The sequence below is a fragment of the Oncorhynchus nerka genome, linkage group LG24 (genome assembly GCF_034236695.1).
Source record: "Oncorhynchus nerka isolate Pitt River linkage group LG24, Oner_Uvic_2.0, whole genome shotgun sequence".
Lineage (NCBI taxonomy): Eukaryota > Metazoa > Chordata > Actinopteri > Salmoniformes > Salmonidae > Oncorhynchus > Oncorhynchus nerka.
This window is the reverse complement of record NC_088419.1, coordinates 44805396-44832930: the sequence shown is the minus strand read 5'-3', so window position 1 is coordinate 44832930 and position 27535 is coordinate 44805396. Positions and strand designations below refer to the sequence as shown.

Genomic DNA, 27535 nt, shown 5'->3' with positions numbered 1-27535 from the left:
TGCCCCTATTTCCTAGTTAATTACAGGTACACGATTAATTACTTTGATTGCGTTATACTATTACAGGGAATCTTTGATAAAACTATGTCTTCAATTTAATGATAGTAATGACACGACACCATGAAGGAAAAAGCTATGCCTGGAGCAAACCCAACACATCTCATCACCCTGAGAACACTATCCCCACAGTGAAGTATGGTGAATAGTTATGCACGCTCAAGTTGTCTGTTTTTTCTCTTATTTCTTGTTTGTCTCAAAATAAAACATATTTAGCATCTTCAAAGTGGTAGGCATGTTGTGTAAATCAAATGATACAAAACCCCAATTTTAATTCCAGGCTGTAAGGCAACAAAATAGGAACAATGCTAAGGGGGTAAATACTTTCGCAAGCCACTGTATTTACCAACTATGTCTATCAACAGTTGTCACAGTGACATCGTGAACATTCTATTGAAATGGTTACTTGCATAGTGGAGTCTTTTGTTAAGACATGTACCCTAGATAGCTAATCAATGAACCATAATCCCAACTCATGACGTTACTACCCTGCATGAATCTGCAGGTAGCCAACCAACAAGGTTAAATGTTATCTAGCTAACATTAGGCTCTAACTACCAAAGCAAATGTCTCTGAGATATGAATAATATTACTAGACAGATCATTTACGCACCATTAGCTAGCGAGCCATCCAGCCAGCTAAAAGATAGCTAGCTAGCTAACAGTAGACTTTAACTTGAAAGGAAAATGACTTTCTGACAAAATTAGAAACGTGTAATATCTGAAAATGTAGCTAGCTTGACTCTTACCCATATACAGTGGGGAGAACAAGTATTTGATACACTGCCGATTTTGCAGGTTTTCCTATTTACAAAGCATGTGTAATTTTTTATCATAGGTACACTTCAACTGTGAGAGACGGAATCTAAAACAAAAATCCAGAAAATCACATTGTATGATTTGTAAGTAATTACTTTGCATTTTATTACATGACATAAGTATATGACCAGGCCAGGTCATCTGATGCAGCACTCAATCATTCTCCTTGGTCAAATAGCCCTTACACAGCCTGGAGGTGTGTTGGGTCATTGTCCCGTTGAAAAACAAATAATAATCCCACTTATTTGCATAAATATTTGGAAAGTATTCAGACCACTTTACTTTTTCCACATTTTGTTACATTAGTCTTATTCTAAAATGTATTAAATAGTTTTTTTCCACATCAATCTACACACAATACCCCTTAATGACAAAGCAAAAACGTTTTTTTTAAACATTTTTGCAAATGTATCAAATAAAAAAATGGAAATATCACATTTAAAGATCCTCTCAAGCAATGTTGGATGGGGAGCATCGCTGCACAGCTATTTTCAGGTCTCTCCAGAGATGTTCGATCGGGTTCAAATCCGGGCTCTGGCTGGGCCACTCAAGGCATGTCCCGAAGCTATTCCTGCATTGGCTTGGCTGTGTGATTTGATGACGCTCTGGAGTAGGTCTCTCTGAACAGTACTTTGCACCTTTCATCTGGATGGTGCCAGGTTTCCTCCAGACGTGACGCTTGGCATTCAGGCCAAAGAGTTCAATCTTGGTTTCATCAGACCAGAGAATATTTTTTATCACAGTCTGAGAGTCCTTTAGGTGCCTTTGATAAACTCCAAGCAGGCTGTCATGTGCCTTTTACTGAAGAGTGGCTGCCATCTGGCCAATCTACCACAAAGGCCTGATTGGTGGAGTGCTGCAGAGATGGTGTCCTTCTGGAAGTTTCTCTCCATAGAGGAACTCTGGAGCTCTGTCAGAGTGACCATCGAGTTCTTGGTCACCTCCCTGACCAAGGCCCTTCTCCCCCGATTGCTCAGTTTGGCCAGGCTGCCAGCTCTAGGAAGAGTCTTGATGGTTCCAAACTTCTTCCATTTAAGAATGGAGGCCACTGTGGTCTTGGGGACCTTCAATGTTTCACACATGTTTTGATACGCTTCCCCAGATCTGTGCCTTGACACAATCCTTGGTTTTTGTTCTAACACACTGTCAACTGAGGGAACTTATATAGAAAATGTGGTGCCTTTCCAAATCATGTCCAATCAATTGAATTTACCACAGGTGGACTCTAATCAAGTTGTACAATCATCTCAAGGATGATCAATGGAAATCGGATTCAACTGAGCTCAATTTCGAGTCTCATAACAAAGGGTCTGAAAACTTTTTTTTAATACTTTTGCAAACAATTCTAAAAAGCTGTTTTCGCTTTGTCATTATGGGGTATTGTGTGTAGATTGATGAGGAGTTTTTTCTTTAACCATTTTAGAGTAAACCTGTAACGTAACAAAATGTGGAAAAGGGGAAGGGGTCCGAATACTTTCCCCATGCACTGTATACAGTTGGCTGTGCTTTCCATGCATCGGCAAGACCAAACAATTACCTCCGGTATGACGAAGGGGGGTGCTGTGTGTCGATTTGTCAATAACATCTGGTGCCCAAAGTAATATCAAGGAAGTCTCGAGGTATTGTTCGTCTGAGGTAGAGTACCTCGTGATAAGCTGTAGTCCACACTATCTACCAAGAGTTTTCATCTATATTTTTCGTAGCTGTCTATTTATCACCACAAACCGATGCTGGCACTAAGACCGCTCTCAACAAGTTGTGTAAGACCATAAGCAAACATGTAAATGCTCATCCAGAAGGTGCGCTCCTAGTGGCCGGGGACTTTAACTTAATTTCACATGTGCAACCAGTGGAAAAAATACTCTAGACCACCTTTACTCAACACACAGATACACGTACAAAGCTCTTCCTCACCCTCCATTTGCCAAATCTGACTCTAAATCTATCCTCCTGATTTCTGCTTACAAGCAAAGACTAAAGAAGGGAGTACCAGTGACTCGCTCAATACGAAGTGGTCAGATGACGCAGATGCTACGCTACAGGACTGTTTTGTTAGCACAGACTGGAATATGTTCCGGGATTCATCCAATGGCATTGAGGAGTATATCACCTCAGTCACCGGCTTCATCAATAAGTGCATCGATGACGTTGTCTCCATAGTGACCGTAGGTACATATCCCAAATAGAATCAATGGATTACAGGCAACATCTGCACCAAGCACCAAGCTAGAGCTTCCGCTTTCAAAGTGCGGGGCACATAAATATATATATAAAAAAAGTATTATTACTTTATTTCACCTTTTATTTAACTAGTTAAGCTAGTTGAGAACAAGTTCTCATTTACAACTGCGACCAAGATAAAGCAAAGCAGTGCGACAGAAACAATAACACAAAAGTTACACATGGAATAAACAAACGTACAGTCATAACATAATAGAAAAAAAAGTCTATATACAGTGTGTGCAAATGGCATGTGGAGGTAAGGCAATAAATAGGCCATAGTAGCAAAGTAATTACAATTTAGCAGATTAACACTGGAGTGATAGATGAGCAGATGATGAAGAGCAGATGATGGTGTGTAAGTAGTGATACTGGTGTGCAAAAGAGCAGCAAAGTAAATAAATAAAATATGGGGATGAGGTAGGTAGATTGACAGATGGACTATGTACAGATGTACTATGTACAGCTGCAGCGATCGGTTAGCTCAGATAGCTGATGTTTAAAGTTAGTGAGGGAAATGTAAGTCTCCAGCTTCAGCGATTTTTGCAATTTGTTCCAGTCACTGGCAGCAGAGAACCGAAAGGATAGGTGGCCAAAAAAGGTGTTGGCTTTGGGGGTGACCAGTGAGAAATACCTCCTGTAGAGCGTGCACCGGGTGGGTATTGTTATCGTGACCAGTGAGCTGAGATAAGGTGGAGCTTTACCTAGCATAGACTTATAGATGACCTGGAGCCAGTAGGTCTGGCGACGAATATGTAGCGAGGGCCAGCCGACTAGAACATACAGGTCGCAGTGGTGGGTGGCGCTTTGGTAACAAAACGGATGGCACTGTGATAGACTGCATCCAATTTGCCGAGTAGACTATTGGTAGCCAAAGTCGAGGATCGGTAGTATAGTCAGTTATACTAGGGTAAGATTGGGGTTGTGAGTGAAGAAGGCTTTGTTGCGAAATAGAAAACCGATTCTAGATTTGATTTTGGATTGGTAATGTTTGATATTAGTGCGGAAGGAGAGTTTACAGTCTAGCCAGACACCTAGGTTTTTGTAGTTGTCCACGTATTCTAGGTCAGAACCGTCCAGAGTAGTGATGCTTGTCGGGTGGGTGGGTGCGGGCAGCAAACGGTTGAAAATCATGCATTTGGTTTCGCTATCGCCTCTTGGGGCTACTAGTTCCCATTTGGGACCCCCCCCCCCCCCCACCCCCCCTGAGCTGTAATGTGGCGCAGGGAACGCAAGAAATAAAAATAAAAATATTTAACCTCCACAGATTAGCAAGAAAAATGGCTCAAATGAAAGATAAACAAGTTGTTTATCTACCCAGCAAGTCAGATTTCTAAAATGTTTTACGGTGAAAACATAGCACATATTTATGTCCAACCACCACTGCAGACATACCTCATTAGCATAGCCAAGTAGGAAAAAATATGCAATCAACAAACGCAGGATTAAAAGAAAAATCATTTCACTAACCTTTTGAAATCTTCGTCAGATGACAGTAATATAACATGTTACACAGTACATTAATTTTTTTTTCAATAATCTGCAATATATACAATATATACAAATATACAATTATGCATCGTTCAAAAAATGCTACTGCACCAAAACGTCGAAAGTATACATTATATGTTGAGTAAACTTGTCAAACTATGTTTATAATTAAGCCTTAACATGTTATAAAGGTCTACAGCAATCGTGAGGGCGAACAGACACACACACGTTGTTCAATCCATCCTGAGGGAAAGAGAGAGAAACTTCACAGCGCGCATTGGGTAAACTTTTTTTTTGCGTGACCGAGACCTTTCGGCACGCTGAACGTCTCGTGAGCGCGCGATTCTCACAGTTACACGCCTCATCGAAAGCAGGCTTCGTGCTGAAGACGTAGAAACTGTTTCCATGGTTATAACTGCTTGGTAAGTGTGTATACGATGACGTCAAAGTGGTGGGAACTTTTTCCATTACAAGAGAGACTTTGGGAGAATGCATGCCCTGACACTTCTGCTTTACATAGAGACAACATTTAAACGGTTTTAGAAGCTTTAGAGTGTTTCCTATTCGATAATATTTTTTATATGCATATATTAGCAACTTTTGACAAAAATTTATCATGTTTTATATGGGTACCGAATTCCTCCAGAAGGGGCAGTATTCAGGGCTAGCCCCAACAGGTTTTAAGAGCAGTTGGAGGCCACAGAAGGAGTGTTGTATGGCATTGAGGCTCGTTTGGAGGTTGTTAACACAGTGTCCAAAGAAGGGCCAGATGTATACAGAATGGTGTCGTCTGCGTAGAGGTGGATCAGGGAATCACCCGCAGCAAGAGCGACATCGTTGATATATACAGAGAAAAGAGTCGGCCAGAGAATTGAACCCTGTGGTACCGTCATAGAGACTGCCAGAGGTCTCTAACAGGCCCTCCGATTTTACACACTGAACTCTAGCTGCGAAGTAGTTGGTGAACCAGGCGAGGCAGTCATTTGAGAAACCAAGGCTATTGAGTCTGCCGATAAGAATACAGTGATTGACAGAGTCGAAAGCCTTGGCCAGGTCGATGAAGACGGCTGCACAGTACTGTCTTTTATCGATGGCGGTTATGATATCGTTAAGGACCTTGAGCATGGCTGAGGTGCACCCATGACCAGCTCAGAAACAGGATTGCACAGTGGAGAAGGTACGGTGGGAATCGAAATGGTGATCTGTTTATTAACTTAGCTTTCAAAGACTTTAGAAAGGCAGGGCAGGATGGATACTGTTAATAGGGGTTGCAACAATGGCGGCAGATAATTGTAGAAAGAGAGGGTCCAGATTGTCTAGCCCAGCTGATTTGTACGGGCCCAGGTTTTGCAGCTCTTTCAGAACATCTGCGATCTGGATTTGGGTGAAGGAAAGCTGGGGAGGCTCGGGCAAGTAGCTGCGAGGGGTCCGGAGCTGTTGGCCAGGGTTGGGGTAGCCATGAAGCATGGCCGGTCGTAGAGACATGCTTATCGGTGGTGACCGTGTCGCCTAGCCTCAGTGCAGTGGGCAGCTGGGAGGAGGGTCTCTTGTTCTCCATGGACTTTACAGTGTCCCAAAACATTTTGGAGTTACAGCTACAGGATGCACATTTCTGTTTGAAAAAGCTAGCCTTTAGTTTCCTGACTACCCTGAACAATTGCATATCGCAAGGACTATTCAATGCTATTGCAGTCCGCCACAGGATGTTTTTTGTGCTGGTCAAGGGCAGTCAGGTCTAGAGTGAACCAAGAGCTATATCTGTTCTTAGTTCTACATTTTTTTTAATGGAGCATGCTTATTCACGATGGTGAAGAAATTACTTTTAAAGAACGACCAGGCATCCTCTTCTGACAGGATGAGGTCAATATCCTTCCAGGATACCTGGGCCAGGTCGATTAGAAAGGCCTGCTCGCAAAAGTGTTTTAGGGAGCGTTTGACAGTGATGAGAGGTGGTCGTTTGACCGCAGACCCATAGCGGATGCAGGCAATGAGGCAGTAATCGCTGAGATCCTGATTGAAAACAGCAGAGGTGTATTTGGAGGGCAAGTTGGTCAGTGCCCATATTTACGGATTTAGGGTTGTACCTGGTGGTTTCCTTGATCATTTGTGTGAGATTGTAGGACTGCTGGGGTGTTAAGCATATCCCAGTTTAGGTCACCTAACTGAACGAACTCTGAAGATAGATGGGGGGCAATCAATTCACATATGGTGTCCAGGGCACAGCTGGAAGCTGAGGGGAGTCTATAACAGGCAGCAGTGGTGAGAGACTTATTTCTGGAGAGATGAATTTTTAAAATTAGAAACTAGATCCGTTTGGGCATAGACCTGGAAAGTTTAACAGAACTTTGCAAGCTATCTCTGCAGTAGATTGCAACTCCTTCCCCTTTGGCATTTCTATCTTGACGGAAAATGTTGTAGTTGCGTATGGAAATTTCAAGGATTCAGACATGGCAAGGACATCAAGGTTTGTGGAGTATGCTAGGGGAGTGAATAAAACAAACTTAGGGAGGAGGCTTCTAATGTTAACATGCATGAAACCAAGGCTTTTACGGTTTCAGAAGTCAACAAATGAGAGCGCATGGGGAATGGGAGTAGAGCTAGGCACTGCAGGGCCTGGATTAACCTCCACATCACCAGAGGAACAGAGGAGGAGTAGGATAAGGGTACAGCTAAAGGCTAAAAGAACTGGACGTCTAGTACATTCAGAACAGAGAGTAAAAGGAGCAGATTTCTGGGCACGGTGGAATAGATTCAAGGCATAATATACAGACAAGGGTATGGTAGGATGTGAATACAGTGGGGGTAAACCTGTGCATAGAGTGACGATGAAAGAGATATTGTCTCTAGAAATATAATTTAAACCAGGTGATGTCACCGCATGTGTGGGATGTGGAACTAAAGTGTTAACTAAGGCGTATTGAGCAGGGCTAGAGGCTCAACTGTGAAATAAGGCAATAATTACTATCCATAACAGCAATGGACATGGCATATTGACGTTAGGTAGAGGCATGCATAGCCGAGTGATCATAGGAGTCCAGTGAGTGGCTTCAGGCAGCTAGCGGGCCGAGGATAGCAAGCTAGCAGAAGGGCCTTTGAGGGACGTCGCGATGGAAGAAAGTCTGTTGTGGCCCCCTCGTGCAGTTAAGTTGGCAAACGGATCAGCAGGGCTCCGTGTGGTAAACCAGGCCAATTGGCAAAATATGTATAGTGGCCAAAGAATTTGTCCGATGGGTCTCTTAAGCTAACAGTCCGATGTGCTCTAGACAGCTAGCGGGCCGCGGCTAGCAGGCTAGCGGATGGGCATTCAGGGGACGTCACAACGGAGGAGCCAGTTGAGAGACCCCCTCGGGCAATTCACGTCGGTAGTCCAGTCGTGATGGGTCGGCCCAAGGAGTGGCTGATGGGCCTCTTCAGCTAGCCGGGAGATGGGCATAGTAGATGGGCCTAGCAATGGCTAACCGACTACTAGCTAGTAGCCAGTTAGCTGGCTAGCTTTTGATGGGGGTTCCGGTTTTTAAGTATAAAAAATAGCGGATCCGTACCACGTTGGGTGAGACGCGTTGCAGGAGAGTATGTTCAGTGCGTAGATGGAAAGTGATATTAAAATATATACAAGGTATATATGAAAAAACAAGGGGAAAAAACTATATTTACACGGGACAAGACAAAACTGCTATGCCATTTTGGAAACATAAAGGGGACTCTGAAACAATGATTCAACATACTGTTACTTTTAGAGCCAAGATTTCTCAGCGAATCAGCTGTTCACTGTAGCAATGACATCTCAACATTTCAAGCAAATACTATACCAAAGCATTTCAAGTTAACTTTTCAATAGCAAGTTTATAGGCTGTAACTCTTTTAGGGCAGCGACCCACCTACACCCTTTGACATTTTACAGGTCTAGGACAGCTCTACAGCATGACCTCTCTTCCTGACCATGTGTGGTATGAAGCTGAGCACGCTTCTGTGTTCAGTCAACATTTCTTGTGGTGTTGCAGGTAAGTATGGTGTATGTTGTGCTGTGTGTGTGTTTAGTCCATCACATTCTCTTTCAGAGAAACAGTGCATTTGGTCAGTGTGTTGTTCTTTTGTGTTCAGTAGATGAGGCCGATTGCAGCGGTACACCGCTCCTTCTGCAGTGCGGACATGATATGAACTTCAGTGTCAGCTGGCTGGATGATCACTGCTGGTAGCCATGCTCCTGGATCCTAACGGACTCTCTGCCGTTCAGTGGTGGCAGTGGTCTAGCGGACCTATCGTAGTATCGCTTTTGGTGTTGTCTCTGTGCACGCTTCGCATGGATTTCCTTGTAGCTGATGACCTCAGGTTGAAGCTCAGGTCAGCAAGGCCATTACTTTGAAGGTAATGCGGACTTGTGGTGACGTGTGAAATCCCATGCTTTTATGAAGGATTCAAACTCCTTTGACTGTCAGATATTATAGTCTCTACGATGCCATGCCTGGCAAAGGCTGCTTTCAGCTGCAGATGTGGTGATGTAACATTGGCTCTCTGGCGTTTGAGGGGTGTAGGTCAAGACAGGTGGGGCATTTACCAACAATGTCCTCTATTTGTTTGCACATTCCGTGCCGAAACAAAATGTCCCATGCTCACTGTTTGCACTTTTCCATCTCCATGTGTCCAGCATGGATCTTCTGAGACTGGTAGGAATGATGATTTTTCTCTCCTTTGAAAATTATTCTGTTGATCTGTGATATCTGCTGTGATAGCTGAATTTGGGAGTTAGGTTAATTAACACTGCGAGCTCGCGCTAGCTGTGACGTCATCAGTCACTCTTAAAGGAACATGCTTTCTTGCAGGTGAATAAAAACAGAAATGAATATAGAACTGTTGTTTCCGATCAAGAAAAATGTTATTAATGTTGTACTGTACTGGAACTAATGACAACAAACTTATACTGAACAAAATATAAATGCAACATGCAACAATTTCAACGATTTTACTAAGTTACAGTTCATGTAAGTAAATTGAAATAAATTCTATGGATTCTATAAATCTATGGATTTCACATGACTGGGCAGGGGCACAGCCATGGGTGAGCCTGGGAGGGCATAGGCCCACACACTTGGGAACTGGCCCACCCACTGGGGAGCCAGCCCAGCCAATCAGAATGAGTTTTTACCCACAAAAGGGCTTTATTACAGACAGAAATTCTCCTCAGGTTCATCAGCTGTTCAGGTGGCTGGTCTCAGACGATCCCGCAGGTAAAGATGCCAGATGTGGAGGTCCTGAGCTGGCGTGGTTACATGTGGTCTGCGGTTGTGAGGCCGGTTGGACGTACTGCCAAATTCTCTAAAACGACATTGGAGGCAGCTTATCGTAGAGAAATTAACCTTAAATTCTCTGGCAACACCTCTTGTGGACATTTGTGCAGTCAGCATGCCAATTGCACTCTCCCTCTAAACTTGAGAGATCTGTGACATTGTGTTGTGTGACAAAACTTTACATTTTAGAGTGGCCTTTTATTGTCCCCAGTACAAGGTGCACCTGTGTAATGATCATGCTGTTTAATCAGATTCTTAATATGCCACACCTGTAACTTCTTTGGTTACTACATGATTCCATATATGTTATTTCATAGTTTTGATGTCTTCACTATTATTCTACAATGTAGAAAATAGTAAAATAAAGAAAAACTCTGGAATGAGTAGGCGTGTCCAAACTTTTGACTGGTCATGCCATTTAATGTGTTATCTTCTATTCTGTAATTAAAGGTTAAGTGTGTACACTGCCAGTTCTACAGTCTTAATGAGATTGATATAAGTACATGTGAGACCAAGTACATGTGATGCCTACTAAAATGTAACAATTAAGACTGTAATTTCGTTACAATTTGATTTGGATAATTTATTATATTTGCCATAGGCTTTTCTTACAAATACGTTTAATTGCATGTTGGAATATATTTTACAAAACATTTCCAAGTACATTTAAAAATATATTTACCAAATATTTTGATAGGTACATGTGAAAATATATTAGAAAATACTCTTTAATGCATTTTTTTTTACATGCATTAAATACACTTTACAATGCTTTTAACGTATATTGTGATATACATTGTAAATACATTCCGTAATACATGTTGGAATGTATTTAAATGTATTAATACATTTAAAAAAATACATATTTGGCCAATTTATTTGTTTTTTGTTATTTTTATGGGCAGTGTATTTACACTTTGGTTGGAGTCATTAAAACTAGTTTTTCAAACATTCCACAAATTTCTTGTTAACAAACCATAGTTTGGCAAGTCGGTTAGGACATCTACTTTGTGCATGACACAAGTAATTTTTCCAACAATTGTTTACAGACAAATTATTTCAGTTATTATTCACTGTATCACAATTCCAGTGGGTCAGAAGTTTACAAGTTGATTGTGCCTTTAAACGGATTGGAAAATTCCAGATAATGATGTCAAGGCTTTAGAATCTTCTGAATAGCTAATTGACAGTTGAGTCAATTGGAGGTGGACCTGTGGATGTATTTCAAGACCTACCTTCAAACTCAGTACCTCTTTGCTTGACATCATGGGAAAATCAAATGAAATCAAGACCTCTGAAAATAATTGTAGACCTCCACAAGTCTGGTTCATCGTTGGGAGCAATTTCCAAACGCCTGAAGGTACCGCGTTCATCTGTACAAACAATAGTATGCAAATATAAACACCATGGGACCACACAGCTGTCATACCGCTCAGGAAGGAGACGCGCTCTGTCTCCTAGAGATGAAGTACTTTGGTGCGAAAAGTGCAAATCAATCCCAAAACAACAGCATAGGACCTTGTGAAGATGCTGGAGGAAACCGGTAGAAAAGTATCTCTATCCACAGTAAAATGAGTCCTGTATTGACATAACCTGAAAGGCCACTCAGCAAGGAAGAAGCCACTGCTCCAAGACCGCCATAAAAAAGTCAGACTACGGTTTGCAACTCCACCTGGAGACAAAGATCGCACTTTTTGTCAAAGGAAATGTCTGGTCTGATGAAACAAAAATAGAACTGTTTGACCATAATGACAATCGTTATGCTTGGAGGAAAATGGGGGAGGCTTGTAAGCCGAAGAACAACATCCAGTCCGTGAAGCACGAGGCTGGCAGCATCATGTTGTGGGGCTGCTTTGCTGCAGGAGGGACTGGTGCACTTCACAAAATAGATGGCATCATGGAGGGAGGAAAATTATGTGGATATATTGAAGCAACATCTCAAGACATCGGGTCTTCCCTTTGGACAATGACCCCAAGCATACTTCCAAAGTTGTGGCAAAATGGCTTACGGACAACAAAGTCAAGGTATTAGAGTGGCCATTACAAAGCCCTGACCACAATTCTATAGAGCATTTGTGGGAAGAACTGAAAAAGCATATGCGAGCAAGGAGGCATACAAACCTTACTCAGTTACACCAGCTCTGTCAGGAGGAATGGGGCAAAATTCACCCATAACCTATTGTGGAAGGCTACCCGAAACGTTTGACCCAAGTTAAACAATTTAAAGGCAATGCTACCAAATACTAATCGAGTGTATGTAAACTTCTGACCCACTGGGAATGTGATGAAAGAAATAAAAGCTGAAATAAATCATTCTCTCTATTATTATTCTAACATCTCACATTATTAAAATAAAGTGGTGAGAAGATTGAGGACGTTGAGGATGTTGAGTCATGACCAACTATTCCAGTTAGGGTCTGATTCATAGTAGTGTCAGCTGTAAAACCTGTACAGGTCTGTGTGGTGGTGCTCCCAATGGATGCTTGTGATGGAGTCAGTGGCTGAGAGTATTGGGAAGGCTCAGTTGTAGGTGATGAAGGGGATGATTCCATTGGGACTCTAAGACAGGGAAATTTTACTAGGATTAAATGTCAGGAATTGTGAAAAACTGAGTTTAAATGTATTTGGCTAAGGTGTATGTAAACTTCCGACTTCAACTGTATTTACAATGGCCACAACCCACAATTCTGTCACAGTAAACCGTGCCTTATGCCTACGGAACCTGGGAATGCCTGTATTCTCCCACACAGAATGATCGGTGCTTAACATACAGTAACTGAGCTTGAGTATCATTGTAGTGAATTTCCAGTAATGTCAGCAGGTGTGGATTTGGGTATCACTGCTTCACCCGGCCTTACCCTAGCCTTAACAATATCCTTGGACTTAACCCTAGCCCTAACTTTAACCCTTACCTGACCCATTCTACCTTCTTGCTTATCACAGACCCCATTGTCCCTCTCAAAAAAATCCCTTTCAGCACCCCATGTCCCTGTACCTTACCGCTCAAACTTTGAACTCTGAACTCTGCTCCCATAGCATATCCATTCAATTAGGTTTTATGGTCCTTCACCATGACAAAAGAAAACGATATAATCCAATCCATCATTTGGTCACAACAATACTTTTTAAAGGAATGTTATCATTTTTGTAACGTTTCAAAATATTTTTTTTGTCTCCTTACATTGATTTGTGGTACAAATGTCAAATATTTTAATATTCCCATTTTTGAAAGGGTCCAAAAAGTGTCTGGTTTGAGTGGTAAAGTGAAAGCAGCTGACTGTAGATGAAAGTCGAGGAGAGAAGTCGGGGGAGATTTATCTGTGACAGTCGGACACTAATGTGGTTTTAAAACAGCAAGGCTCAGTGCAACATGGCAGTATTGCCATAGTTTAGAAATCTTTTTTTCTATCTTGTCGAAAATAACATGTCTCCAACTAGTCTAGCCTAGCTGACGCGCGATCCAAGGACTTAGAGAGGTTTGTGTTAGCTAGACTGATCTTCAACCTCCATATCACACACTCACAAACTTAAAATATATGTGTGCACATTTTACACTCAATTGTTGATAGGGAATGCCTCAAATATCACATTCATTTGTACATATCCACTGTATACATGAATTTCTGCAAAGTTGGTTCCTGTTTCAGTCACGTCTTTGGTCATGTTTGCGTGGGTCAAACAAAAACATCTTAATCATTGATTCACAATAGAGCCTCCCATAATACAGGTGATGGCTGCAGCATGAAGTCGGTGACCATCGACTTGACAAAAGTGATCCACTCGAACGCACCCATTTAATTGACCTTAACCAGACCCGGCCAACAAGGAGTCAGCTCCAAGTGATTTTATTTTCAGAAATCCCTTCTAAAGTATTCTCACGCATAATAGAGAGATATTATTGTATACCATCACAAATATCTGACTGAAACATAATTATTTCTAACCTTGCTTACTGTTTGGGCTCAGTCTACAAATGATTTGAAAACTATGTTCCCGTCCCCCTGACCAACCGCTCAGGAAAAAAATTGGCCTGCAGCTGAATCTAGTTGATGATCCCTGCCCTATCGGCTACATGTGATAAAGTCCAATATGTTTTTGTGTGCTTGTGTGGGATTCTGCTTTAACCTGTTGCTCCTACCCTCTACTTTTTTGAACATTTTGTTAAAAATCGCGCAACATTTCAGCGCCCTGCTACTCATGCCAGGAATATAGTACGTTCATATGGTTAGAATGTGTGGATAGGAAACCCTCGGACGTTTTTAAAACTGGTTAAATCACGACTGTGGCTAGTACATAACGTGCGTTACATCGGAAAGCGCAGGAAAACCTGATCACAGAAAATGGAAATAAATATCCTTGCGCCACTTCAAGCATTTGTTAACAGTGAGCCGAATTAGATAAGACCGAGCATTCAACTCCCACAGCATCCCCATGTTGTCTAGAGTCTTGTGAATTGAATCCTCTTTGATTCTTGGTTGAACCGAAAGAGGGGCACGACTTACCTCCGGTCTCCGCCCAGATCATTCCGGAAGAGCTCTCTCCTGAAATTTTTTCCAAGACGACAGCTAATGATATTTACATCGCCTACGGATGATTTTTATCGCTTATTAACGTTTACTAATACCTAAAGTAGCATTACAAACGTATTTCGAAGTGTTTTGTGAAAGTTTATCGTCTACTTTTTGAATTTTAAAAAATGACGTTACGTTGTGAAATCGCTGTTTTTTTCGTTTATCACACAGTCTACATATAACGATATCTTGGCTTTATATGGCCCGATTTAATCGAAATAAAGACCCAATAGTGTTTATGGGACATCTAGGAGTGCCAACAAAGAAGATGGTGAAAGGTAATGACTGTTTTCTATTTTATTGTGCGGTTTGTGTAACGCCGAAATGCTAATTATTTTGTTTACGTCCCCTGCTGTGCTTTTCTGTTGTAGTGTATTGGTGCATGCTATCAGATAATAGCTTCTCATGCTGTCGCCGAAAAGCATTTTAAAAATCTGACTTGTTGCCTGGATTCACAACGAGTGTAGCTTTAATTTGATACCCTGCATGTGTATTTTAATGAACTTTTGAGTTTTAACTAATACTATTAGCATTTAGCGTAGCACATTTGCATTTCCAGAGCTCTAGTTGGGACGCAAGCGTCCCAACTAGAGGCAAGAGGTTAACAGGTTTGCTCTAGCAGTAGCCACTTGTTTTCCATCATCAGCAGGGCGGGATCTCCATATCTGTTGGTAATGGTCCATAGCAGCTGCAGGCCAGAGCTCCTGGCGAACAGAGAGAGAGAGGCCTGTTACAGTATAGTTTACTGTGGATCTGTTGCAGCATGGCAACAGCCTGAATTATAGTCCTGCAGGTGCACTGGGTCAGATTGGTTGAGCTGGAGTGGAGTACCACTGCAACTGTCACGTCCTGACCTTAGTTCCTTTTTTATGTCTGTTTTGGTCAGGGCGTGAGTTGGGGTGGGCATTCTATGTTTTGTATTCTAGGTTTTGTATTTCTGTGTTTGGCCTGGTATGGTTCCCAATCAGAGGCAGCTGTCGATCGTTGTCTCTGATTGAGAACCATACTTAGGCAGCCTGTTTTCCCACTATGGGTTGTGGGTAGTTGTATTCTGTGTCTGTGTTTTACCATACAGAACTGTTTCGGTTTTAATTTATTTATCTTGTTCTTTTGTATTCTGTGTTCAGTTTAATAAATATATTATGGACACTTACCACACTGCGCATTGGTCTGATATTTCATACTCCTCATCAGAGGAAGAAGAAAACCTTTACAGAACTACCCAACAAAGGACCAAGCAGCGTGGTAACCAGGAGCAGAGGGTTCTGGACTCCTGGACTTGGGAGGAGATATTGGACAGCAAGGGACACTGGCCACAGGCTGGGGAATATCGCCGCCCCAAAGAAGAACTGGAAGCAGCGAAAGCTGAGCGGCGGCGATATGAGGCAAGGCAGCGCAACAGGCACGAGAGGCAGCCCCCGGTTTTTTATGGGGGGGGGTGCAAACGGGGAGTGTGGCAGAGTCAGGTTTGAGACCTGAGCCAACTCCCTGTGCTTACCGTGGCGGGCGTCGTACTGGTCAGGCACCGTGTTATGTGGTCAAGCGCATAGGGTCTCCAGTATGCGTTCTTAGCCTGGTGCGCTACATCCCAGCCCCCCGCAAGTGCCATGCAAGAGTGGGCATCCAGCCAGGGCGTATTGTGCCGGCCCAGCGTGTTAGGAGGAGATACCGGAAGGCAAGGGACCCTGGGCACAGGCTGGGGAATATCGCCGCGATATGAGGTAAGGTAGCGCAACAAGTACGAGAGGCACCGGGGAGATTGGCGGAGTCAGGCGATAGACCTGAGCCAACTCCCCGTGCTTACCGGAGGAAGCACAGTACTGGTCATGCACTTTGTGATGTACTCGCTAGTACACGCTCATAGCCCGGTGCACAATAGGCCAGCCCCCCGCAAGTCAGTCAGCGGCTGCCGGAGCCGCCCGTCAGTCAGGGGCTGCCGGAGCCGCCCGTCAGTCAGGGGCTGCCGGAGCCGCCCGTCAGTCAGGGGCTGCCGGAGCCGCCCGACAGTCAGGGGCTGCCGGAGCCGCCCGTCAGTCAGGGGCTGCCGGAGCCGCCCGACAGTCAGGGGCTGCCGGAGCCGCCCGACAGTCAGGGGCTGCCGGAGCCGCCCGACAGTCAGGGGCTGCCGAAGCCGCCCGTCAGTCAGGGGCTGCCGGAGCCGCCCGACAGTCAGGAGCTGCCGGAGCCGCTGCAAGGGTCCCCAGTTCGAAGTCGGCAGCGAGGGTCGGCGCTCCAAATTTGCCAAGACTATGGTGGAGTGGGGTCCACATCCCGCGCCAGAGCCGCCACCACGGACAGAAAAAAACCCTCCCCTATGGGTTCAGGTTTTGCGGCCGGAGTCCGCACCTTTGGGGGGGGGGGGGTTACTGCCACGTCCTGACCTTAGTTCCTTTTTATGGCTCTGCTTGAGTTTGGTCAGGGCGTCAGTTGGGGTGGGCATTCTATGTTGTGTATTCTAGGTTTTGTATTTCTGTGTTTGCCCTGGTGTCAATCGTTGTCTCTGATTGAGAACCATACTTAGGCAGCCTGTTTTCCCACTATGGGTTGTGGGTAGTTGTTTTCTGTGTCTGTGTTATACCATACTCAACTGTTTCGGTTTTCCTTTATTTCTCTTGTTCTTTTGTATTCTGTGTTCAGTTTAATAAATACATTATGGACACTTAAGACACTGCGCATTGGTCTGATATTTCATACTCCTCCTCAGAGGAAGAAGAAAATCATTACACACACACACACACACTGTGTTGGGTGCTTGCTGTGGAGTGGGAGGCAACTTTGGCTGAGTAGGTCACATACCACACAGCTCCAATTACATGAGCAGATAGCTCAGCCAGGGAAGGATACCAGAGACAGAGAGAAGTGAGGAGGAGAAGGAGAGACAGAAAGAGTGGAAGGGGTGGTGCTGTACTTCTCTCCTTCACTGGGCTTAAAGCAAAGCAAACCTCAAAGTCAAACCGTTTTTTTCAATCACAGAGTTACTACTATATATCTCAGTTTAAAGATCAGACATTGTAGCTTATTTCCTCATGTTGAAATGGTGTGTTCCAGCTCAAATAACTGATTGTTGACTGATGCTGTGATGTGATTGGCTGGGACCTGCGTAATCAGGCAACAGATGTTTGTTAGTGTTTAGAGTTGCACTGTTGTTGATTGCTCTCTATTTATTTATCTTCAATATATTTCTCTCTCTCCTATTTATTTCTCTACTCTGTCCCACCCCTCTCCCTCTGTGCTGCAGGACATTGAGGTGTTAGTCATCATCCTCAGTATGACAGGGAAGTTTGCCATTGCCATAGCCTTTGGTCTCATCTACCTCTACACCTGTGAGCTCTACCCAACTATCATCAGGTACAGTACAAACTGTCAGCTTTATGTATCCTACATGCTTCATGTATCCTAACAGATGCTATCAATTATAGAACTTGGTGTGTGTGTGTGTGTGTGTGTGTTCTCCCCTCAGGTCCCTGGCGGTGGGCAGTGGCAGTATGATGTGTCGTGTGGGCAGCATCGTGGCTCCTTTCTGTGTCTACCTAGCTGACATCTGGCAATACCTACCACAGGTAAATAAATGACTGAGACAGACAGACAGACAGACAGACAGACAGACAGACAGACAGACAGACAGACAGACAGACAGACACTGTAGATAGAGCATGTATTGTGATTAAGATGACACATTTTAGTTCTTCAACAAACACTTTCCTTTACTCCTCTCTTTGCTTTCCTTTCCTCTCCCATAGCTGATTGTGGGGATCCTGGCGTTTATAATAGGTGTTCTGACCCTGTTGTTACCAGAGACCCTGGGTGAGCCCTTGACCAGCACCATGGAGGAGGCTGAGGCTCTAGGCAGGAAGAGTAGCCCTGATCAGGGAAAGAAAGACCCTGAGGAGGGGGTGGAGATGAACTAGATCCAGAGCAACTAGTTGGACGGCAATCCCTGAGGGATACACCTCACCACCAACCAGAGAGAAGGAGGTGGCCAGGGATAGAGAGGGGGTAGGAAGTGGAGGAGAAAGAGAAGGAGAGAGACTACTGGAAGCGATGCCAAGAAACCAACAAAACAAACAACCGCAAAAACAAACAACATCGAATTTGGAACCTTAGTAGAACTTTTTGTAATAAAGTGTTTTTTTAACATTTGTTCTGCAAAGTGGCCAATTTCAGAGCTGGTATGCTCTGGTTGAGCCAACCAACCACAGCCAACCTCAGTTCCTTGGCTGCAGCTGTTCAGACAGAGACAGAGGGAAGCGAAGTGAAGGCCCTTTATTCACCACATCTCAGTCTCCTGATGAGAGCCACATGAAACTGAGCCTCATGTTCAACATTCACGTCACATGTGCCTTCCAATCACAGCCATTAATGAATGTGTGCGCGAGAGATTGAGAGTGAGAAAGAAAGAGTGTGCAGGTTCTATGAAGGAAGTGTATGTGCATGCATGTGTGCGTGCATGCCCGTGTGTGCGTGTGAAATTTGACGTTTCCTTTTCCACATTTTGTGACGTTACAGCCTTATTCTACAATGGATTAAATAAAATAAAAATCCTTATCAATCTACACACAATACTCCATAATGACAAAGCAAAACAGGTTTTCAGAAATTTTTTTGCAAAAAAAAGGAACCTTATTTACATAAGTATTCAGACCCTTCGTTATGAGACTCGAAATTGAGCTCAGGTGCATCCTGTTTCCATTGATCATTCTTGAGATGTTTCTACAGCTTGATTGGAGTCCACCTGTGGTAAATTCAATTGATTGGACATGATTTGGAAAGGCACACACCTGTATATATATGGTCCCACAGCCATGAGGTCAAAGGAATTGTCCATAGAGCTCCAAGACAGAATTGTGTTGAGGCACAGATCTGGGGAAGGGTACCAAAAAAATGTCTGCAGCATTGAAGGTTCTCAAGAACACAGTGGCCTCATTCATTCTTAAATGGAAGAAGTTTGGAACTACCAAGACTCTTCCTAGAGCTGGCCGCACGGCCAAACTGAGCAATCGGGAGGTGGTCAGGGAGGGAGGTGACCAAGAACCCAATGGTCAATCTGACAGAGCTCCAGACTTACTCTGTGGAGATGTGAGAACCTTCCAGAAGGACAACCATCTCTGCAGTACTCCACCAATCAGGCCTTTATGGTAGAGTGGCCAGATGCAAGCCACTCCTCAGTAAAAGGCACATGACAGCCCGCTTGGAGTTTGCAAAAATACACATAAAAAAGGACTCACAGACTATGAGAAACAGGATTCTCTGGTTTGATGAAACCAAGATTGAACTCTTTGGCCTGAATGCTAACCTTCACGTCTGGAGGAAACCTGGCACCATCCATACGGTGAAACATGGTGGTGGCAGCATCATGCTGTGGGGCTGTTTTCAGCTGCAGGGACTGGGAGTCTAGTCAGGATTGAGTCAAAGATTAACAGAGTAAATTACAGAGACATCCTTGATGAAACATCCTGCGCTCACTACCTCAGACTGGGGTGAAAGTGCACCTTCCAACAGGACAACCTGATTGAACATCTCTGGAGAGACCTGAAAGTAGCTGATGCTCACCATCCAACCTGACAGAGCTTGAGAGTATCTGCAGAGAAGAATGGGAGAAACTCCCCAAATACAGGTGTGCCAAGCTTGTAGCTTCATTCCCAAAAAGACTTGATGCTGTAATTGCTGCCAACAGTGCTTCAACAAAGTACTGTGTAGAGGGTCTGAATACTTATGTAAATGTGAAATTGCAGTTTTTATTCGTAATACATTTGCAAACATTTCTAAAAAACTGCTTTTGCTTTGTTATTATGGGGTATTGTGTGTAGATAAGGGAAAATAACAATTTAATCCATTTTTAGAATAATGCTGTAATGTAACAAAATGTGTAAATAGGGGTCTGAGTACTTCCCAAATGCACTGCAGCTGTAGTGTTTTCTCTCTAGATCTCTGTGATGTTTTAAAAAAATCCATGTAATTTACGATGCCTTTGATAATACCCTTCACTTACTCTGTGTATACCAACTAGCTCTCACAGTCTCACATCAGAATTAGACTTTCATCCATGTTCCTCAAATGTCAAATTTTGAAGTTGTTCCAATCTTTACATTTCTAAGTGCTAAAGGTTAGGTTTAGTCATTACCTCCACATGTTTAAGGTTAGGGTTAAGTTTAGGCATTAACTCAGAAATCTTAAGGTTAGGTATTAACTCCTAATGGTTAAGGTAAGCGTTAAGGTTTGGGATAGGCTTAAAACAAAAATCTCAAGAACGACTTTCTATTGCTAGATTCAAACACGCAACCTTATGCACCAGAGGCAGATGTGTACTCCCAGCCACCATCTCCATCTGAAACCAACTTGAAGGTAACAGCGCTCACTGTTGCCCCTAGTGGACGGTTTCCATGTCATCGCCCGATGTTCCGACGTGTGCACATGCGCGCTTGCGCCTGTGTTTGTTTTTGCGTGTTCTGATGCGATGGACTACCTTAAAGAAGTGAGTGTGTGTGGGTGTGCATGAATATAAATGAAGTAAGCTACATTCTAGTCTCCCATCCAGAAATGGATCAAGTAGACTTTTTTCTCTGTGTTGGGAGCATAGTTGCTGGATGAAAAGATAGAAGAAAGACATTGCTGTATTTAAAAAAAGAAAGAATGGGTTTTGTTCATGTTTCGAAAAGTTCTGATTACTCTTTAAACCATGATGTTTCTGACCAAAGATGTGACGATGAACCCTATGATCTGCTTTGAAATCATTCTTAAACATAATCAGGCAATATACTATGTAAACGAACACACACAGCTCTGATATTTGGTTTCCTGACATTGGAAATCTATAAAACATCCTCATCAAAAAAAGCAACTGATGCAATTGTCATCTGTTTTTTTGTTTGTTTTAACAGTCTAACAATCATTGAATTGATTGTTAATGTATATTTTTGCACTGATAGGTTTCATGTTATTAAATTTTTTCATTTGAAGGGAAATTAAAAGAAGATGTCTAACCAATATTGTGGCCTTTCTCCTGGTTCATTCAGGTAGCTAGGGTTCTAGAGTTCTTAATGTCCTTGGGGTAGCAGGTAGCCTAGTTGTTAGAGCGTTGGGCCAGTAACAGAAAGGTTGTTGGGTCAATACCCTGAGTTGACAAGGTAAAAATCTATCATTCTGCCCCTGAACAAGGCAGTTAACCCACTGTTCCCTGGTAGGCTGTCATTGTAAATAAGAATTTGTTCTTAACTGACTTGCCTAGTTAAATCAAATGTGTTCATAAAGCCTTTATACTGTATTCTATGTAATCTCACAGCTCCAAAAGAGAAAGCTTCTCTTCCCAGCACAAAAACATTTCTCAAACGTAGACACTCACATTTGCAACTGTTGGACTAATGATTACACCCTACATCAGCTAGATGCAGGCAAGCAGTGTTGAATGTGTCACTGTCTGTCACCTTGATTACGCTAATTTATCTTGGCCTGTGCACCTACATTCACACTTTCATTCGTAGGCTAGGTTGTAGCAACCTCATGAAAGGTATAGGGAAATGTTAAATTGATGTTACATTGAGCTGGGTGAATGAAATATGAAAGGTGGTCATCCAATATGCTGTAATAGAAATGAGGCCATACTCACATCGAGCGCCACTGGTGTGAGCCAGCTCATGCCTTTAATTTTTTATTATGTGTGTGGAGGACAGAGTGTGTATACAGAGTTACTGTGTGTGTGGAGTGAGCCCAGGGCAAGTCCATCGACACACACAGCTTTCCATTCGCTGCTGGAGAGGGGAGGAGGAGGGGGTCTTCACTGCCAGCTCCATCTTCTACACCACAGCTACAAACACACTACCTCAAACACAGTAGTCATCTGTCATCTGTGTTCATCTGGATTGCTCAAGTATTAGCATCCGGAGTATCTGTGGTGTATGTGTCTCTACCAGACACTGATACAGACTTCACTTGTACACACACATTTTATGCTATCAGTGGTAGGCTTTGTAGTGGTCATCTATACAGAGCCTGGTCACCATTAGACCCTATGCAGTGAGGCTTGTGACAGAGCGAAGGGTAATGAAAAGAGGGTGGGAGAGAAAGAGAAGGAAACCAGCGCTTGCAGGCCAAGGACTCTGAGAAAGATAAATGAACTGGTGCATGGGCCCTGGTGGAAGAAAGCGAGAGGGAGAGGAGTGTGTGTGTGAGGAGCAGCTCACACTCCTCTCCCTCTTGCTTTCTTCCACCAGCTCATTTCTCTATGTAACAGAAATAGCAGCAACATAAATACTTAAGTCAGGCTCATTTGATCTACGGCATACTGACCTTATGGGTATCCTACGAAGCAGGTTTGAAGATTTGGCAAAGTCACTTTGGTCTACTCGGGATAACCGGTCATACGAAAGCTGACCTTTTAGCCTGGTAAATTTCTATGGCAAAGAATCCTTCAGAATGAACCTGCTCAGGGGCAGGCTAACTCCACTTACCCTGAATTAAATGACTGAGCGACGCGTTGAGGACCAATGAAATCAGATTCCCTCCCTCTTGCAAAGATTTGATCATCATCTCCTTAATTTGAGGAAGATGACTGATTAAATATTTGGTTAATCAAACACTTTTTTGTTGTTGTTAAAAAAAACAGTAATGTTAAAATATATCACATTACACTTACAGAATGCATTTTAAACTTCAAGCAATGTAAAACTTTTCTATGATCAATAGGAATGGGAAAACAGGTATTTGTGCATTGATAAGCACACCAAAGTGGCATTAACATGTAAAGACAGCACTTCTAAAATCCTATTTCACAACATAGCCCGTTGAATATGCAAGATAACTATTATTTCATTTTGATTTTTGCACAAAATCATAGTTTGATGTTTCAGGATTGTCTCAATGAAGAGTTCGGCGGTCGACTAGCCATGTGTGACATGCACGCGCAGTTATACGCCTGCTAGAGTTACTGGCAGGTGGACGAGCAATATCCACCATCATAGTACAGATGAAGCCGTATAGGAATGTGAAGCTAACTGAAGCTGACTAGCTTTAGAAAACCCTAAGTAGATCAAGCTCGCTTCGTAGGATACCCCTCTTAGACTAGCATACTGACACAAGCATGCACAGACGCATCCACACACACCCATGAACAAACGCAGGCACGCACAAACCCATGGTGACATGTACACATATCCCAGTAACAGGAATAGTTTGGTCCCATTATGCAGTGTCTGGCAGGCAGTGTGGATGTGCAGAGAGCCTCACTAAGTCATTATTCCAAGAAAACTAGAACAAACTAGGATACCTGTCAATTACATAGGTATTTTAGGTAGTGGCACTGGCACTGATCCCAAAACAATCTCATGTCCTTGACCTCCATATTCCCGCCAAATGTGACCACTGTTCTGTGGAAATAAAGGGCCCATAAATAAGAAGGCGACACACATTAAAACCCATATTCAATATATTTTTCATATGGACATTGTTTGTGAAGTTTTGATATAGTGGACTAGCTACTTCATATTAATTTTCCATATAGACAATGTCTTCAGAGTTCACCAGAGGTGACCTAGAGTTGAAGTCTTGGTTGACCTGTCAGTCAAGCTGAACTGGAGATGCCGCCATCTGCTGGTCAATGTGGGAGCTACAATCAAATACATAGAAGCGAGCTGATTTCTCTGTGGGCCAACTCCCTAAATGGCTCAACAGCTGTAGACAGTCTGTAGACCCCAACAACCCCTCCACATTCCCTCCCATCTCCTGGTCTTCTTCTCAACACACCAATTCCTTCATCCCTTCAACCCCCCACAAACCCTCTATCCATGTCTCTAATTTTCCCCTGAAGTTGGGATCAGCATTGGCTAATCTTACTTCTGTGATTGTAATGCAAACGCCCCCTAATCACACCACGTCCAGCCAATCTCATCCACTGTCCATATTAAGCGGTTCTCAGGGCACCCAAGAGATTCACAGGGACGTCTGATGGAGGAGTAAGCTTCCGACTCCAAAATAGCAACAATGGCTGTTATCAGTTAGTGTCAATGGAAACTGGCAGTGTTCTGACGTAAACTTTTCTTTCCAGATTTGATCACTGCTCAATGGTTGAGTCATCTTTTTCTGTGGTAACCAACCAGCTGTTTGGGTCTTGGTCGTCCTTCTTCGGGGTCTCTGGGGTGTTGAAGACTGGGCCTTTACTCTCAGGAAGGAGGGCTGGTGGGCAGGGGGTCGGGAGACCGACTTGAGGCCAATTTTCTTCTTAATCAAGTGGAACTGGAACAGCACTTACACCGGAATAACCCAGTACTTCAGGTTCATCACGTTGTTAGCACATAACAGAGGCTGCATTTCTTTCATGGATCCAGAGATAGGTGGGTAAATGTACATTAAATGTATCCTCTCGAATTGGAAAACAATAGGCTAGCACTCCTTTGTATAATTAAGAATGAGAGGGAAAGCACAGACAACTGCAATTGTTAGGTTTTTATTTTGAAAACTCTCTGAGGATATTGAAATTCATGGATTCCATTCATTGTAAAACAGTTTAGACATTTCTTTAAGCTGATCATATTTTATGTTGGACCTTTGACTCATCTTTAGATAGTATGAATAAGTAGATAGTTGTAAGAATCCTAAAAGTACAAATTATTTCAACTTTGTAAGAAACCTTTTTTTTCCTGAGAATCTTATCTGGAATGTAAATGAATACATAATAATAATAAGAATAAATTAAACTGTCAATAACAAAATCCACCCGGAAGACAATGACAATGACTACATAGGCCCTACCACAATCTGTATATTAGATTGGCATGTTGTACGGCATAGTGTTGGTACTAATGCTAGGTAATCGCTTGTTGTTGTGGCCATTTATTCTCTGGATGTTAAGTTACCTAAAATGACCAAAGTGTAACACCATGGCTGCACTATGAAATACTGTAGAACTGAGAGTCAGGAGAGAGTTTGGAAACAGAGAAAACAAAGTAGACATCTGAAGTTGAACAACATCAAAATAAGATTAAGTGCACTGAGTTAAGACTTAACAAATGGTAATATCATTTGGTGAGTTCAGGTAAAGCTTTGGATTAAAATGTTTCATCCTTCAGCTCTATCTTTTTAATAAAATATTTTTCTTTGAGTGTTTATTGTTGTTGTAGGATGTCAAACATTAATGCTCTGTCTTATGGAAACATCGACAATTGAGGACAAACATACATTTTCACCAATGAACATAATATTTCCTCAATATTTCCCTAGTTATGTCCCAAAATATTCAACCCATCTTCATATATTGTCAGTTGGATAAATGTCTAATCCAATCATAGGCACACGTTTGGAATTCTCTGAATTCATAGTTGGGTGCTCTTCTTGCCATTTGACCGTCTTATATCATTTCAACGTCTGTTAAGCAAAGTAAACCGATTCTGTTATCCATAGACACTGTCACACTTGAGCTAAACCAAGTCAAATCAAACCTTAAAACAACCAAAGTTATATTTTTAAAGATTCCATTAATCTTCAATCTTCAATCCGTCAATCTTTAAATATGGCAGTTCGTCCATCCATCCATCCATCCATCCGCCCACTCCCAAGGTCCTCAGCCATGAGCAGAGAGTCCGAGCCAAACGGAAAATGGAGCCCGTAAAAACACGGGCATCAGGATCCACACACCCCCAACCAATCGTCCTCCTGGGAATGCTGACAGACAGGGCGTATTCCCCGCCCCCTTCTCATGCCACCTCCAGCCAACCAGCTGCTGGTAAAGTCTTCAGTCGCCACGGGACCTGTCAGGGCTGGACGAACCAGCTGTTGGCGTCCTCGAGGTCGGTTTCCAACTCCTCATCTTTGTCAAGGGGCTCTGGGGTTCGGACGGCCAGCTCTCTTAAGAAGGAGGCCTGGTGGGCAGTGGGTCGGGAGACCGACTTGAGGCCAATCTTCTTCTTCATCAGGTGGAACTGCTCTCGGATGAAGTTGTAGAAGTCGTACTCGTAGCGCATACGGTGGTATAACACCTGAAGAGCTTCCAGAGTGGGTGTGTGTTTACGCACCGTGCCAGTCATGTTCCCCATCTTCATGTAGTCTGCAGGAAGGGGAGGAGACAAAGAAACACACCAGGAAGTTACTGATGTATGGTTAAAATGTGAAGAGGAGACATTGTCAGCCATCAAAGTGAAGATTTTTTTTTGTGTGGCTAGATCAGCTTTAATATTGTGTATAGATTGTAGCTTCTATCAATGTAATTGTCTGCATCACTTCCAATCCCCCATGTATTTTTTGGGTAAAAATATATTTATATGCTAGGTGGGTTCGAGCCCAGAATGCTGATTGGCTGATAGCTGTGTTATATCCCGAGTGGTGCAGCGGTCTAAGGCACTGCATCTCAGTGCAAGAGGTGTCACTACAGTCCCTGGTTCGAATCCAGGCTGTATCACATCCAGCCATGATTGGGAGTCCCATAGGGCGGCACACAATTGGCCCAGCACCGTCCGGGTTTGGCCAGTGTAGGCCATCATTGTAAATAAGAATTTGGTCTTAACTGACTTGCCTTGTTAAATACAGGTTCAATAAAAAATTTAATAAATATCAGACTGTATACCATTAGTATGACAAAATATTTTTACTGCTCTAATTATGTTGGTAACCCGTTTATAATAGAAATAAGGCAATTTGGGGGGGTTTGTGTTATATGGCCAATATACCACGTCTAAGGGCTGTGTCATACATAAGAACAGCCCTTAGCCGTGGTACATTGGCCATATACCACACCTCCTTGGGCATTATTGCTTAAATAGAAATATATAAATACACACACACACACACACACACACACACACACACACACACAGACACACAGACAGTGGTTGCTAAATAATTCACCCCCTGGGCATTTTTCCTATTTTATTGCCCTACAACCTGGAATTAAACATTTTGGGGGTTTGTATCATTTGATTTGCAGAACATGCCTACCACTTTGAAGATGCAAAATATTTTTTATTATGAAACAAACAAGAAATAAGACAAATAAAATTCTGAAAACTTGAGCGTGCATAACTAAATCAAATCAAATTTGATTTGTCACATACACATGGTTAGCAGATGTTAATGCGAGTGTAGCGAAATGCTTGTGCTTCTAGTTCCGAC

At 42.9% G+C, this 27535-nt stretch overlaps 2 protein-coding genes across 2 annotated transcripts in view; one reads left to right on the top strand and one right to left on the bottom strand.

The window, feature by feature from the left end:
• Window positions 1-21429, top strand: part of slc22a16 (solute carrier family 22 member 16) — a 76059-nt gene extending 54630 nt beyond the window's left edge. Inside the window, exons 6-8 of the mRNA XM_029631923.2 lie at window positions 17682-17791; window positions 17904-18003; window positions 18184-21429. Of these exons, the coding sequence (XP_029487783.1) occupies window positions 17682-17791; window positions 17904-18003; window positions 18184-18351 (378 nt within the window). The 3' untranslated portion in view covers window positions 18352-21429. The remainder of the gene's footprint in view (window positions 1-17681; window positions 17792-17903; window positions 18004-18183) is intronic.
• A 3433-nt stretch (window positions 21430-24862) lies between these two features.
• Window positions 24863-27535, bottom strand: part of usta (uronyl 2-sulfotransferase a) — a 159544-nt gene continuing 156871 nt past the window's right edge. The window contains exon 8 of the mRNA XM_029631924.2: window positions 24863-26474. Coding sequence (XP_029487784.1) covers window positions 26182-26474 — 293 coding nt within the window. The 3' untranslated portion in view covers window positions 24863-26181. The remainder of the gene's footprint in view (window positions 26475-27535) is intronic.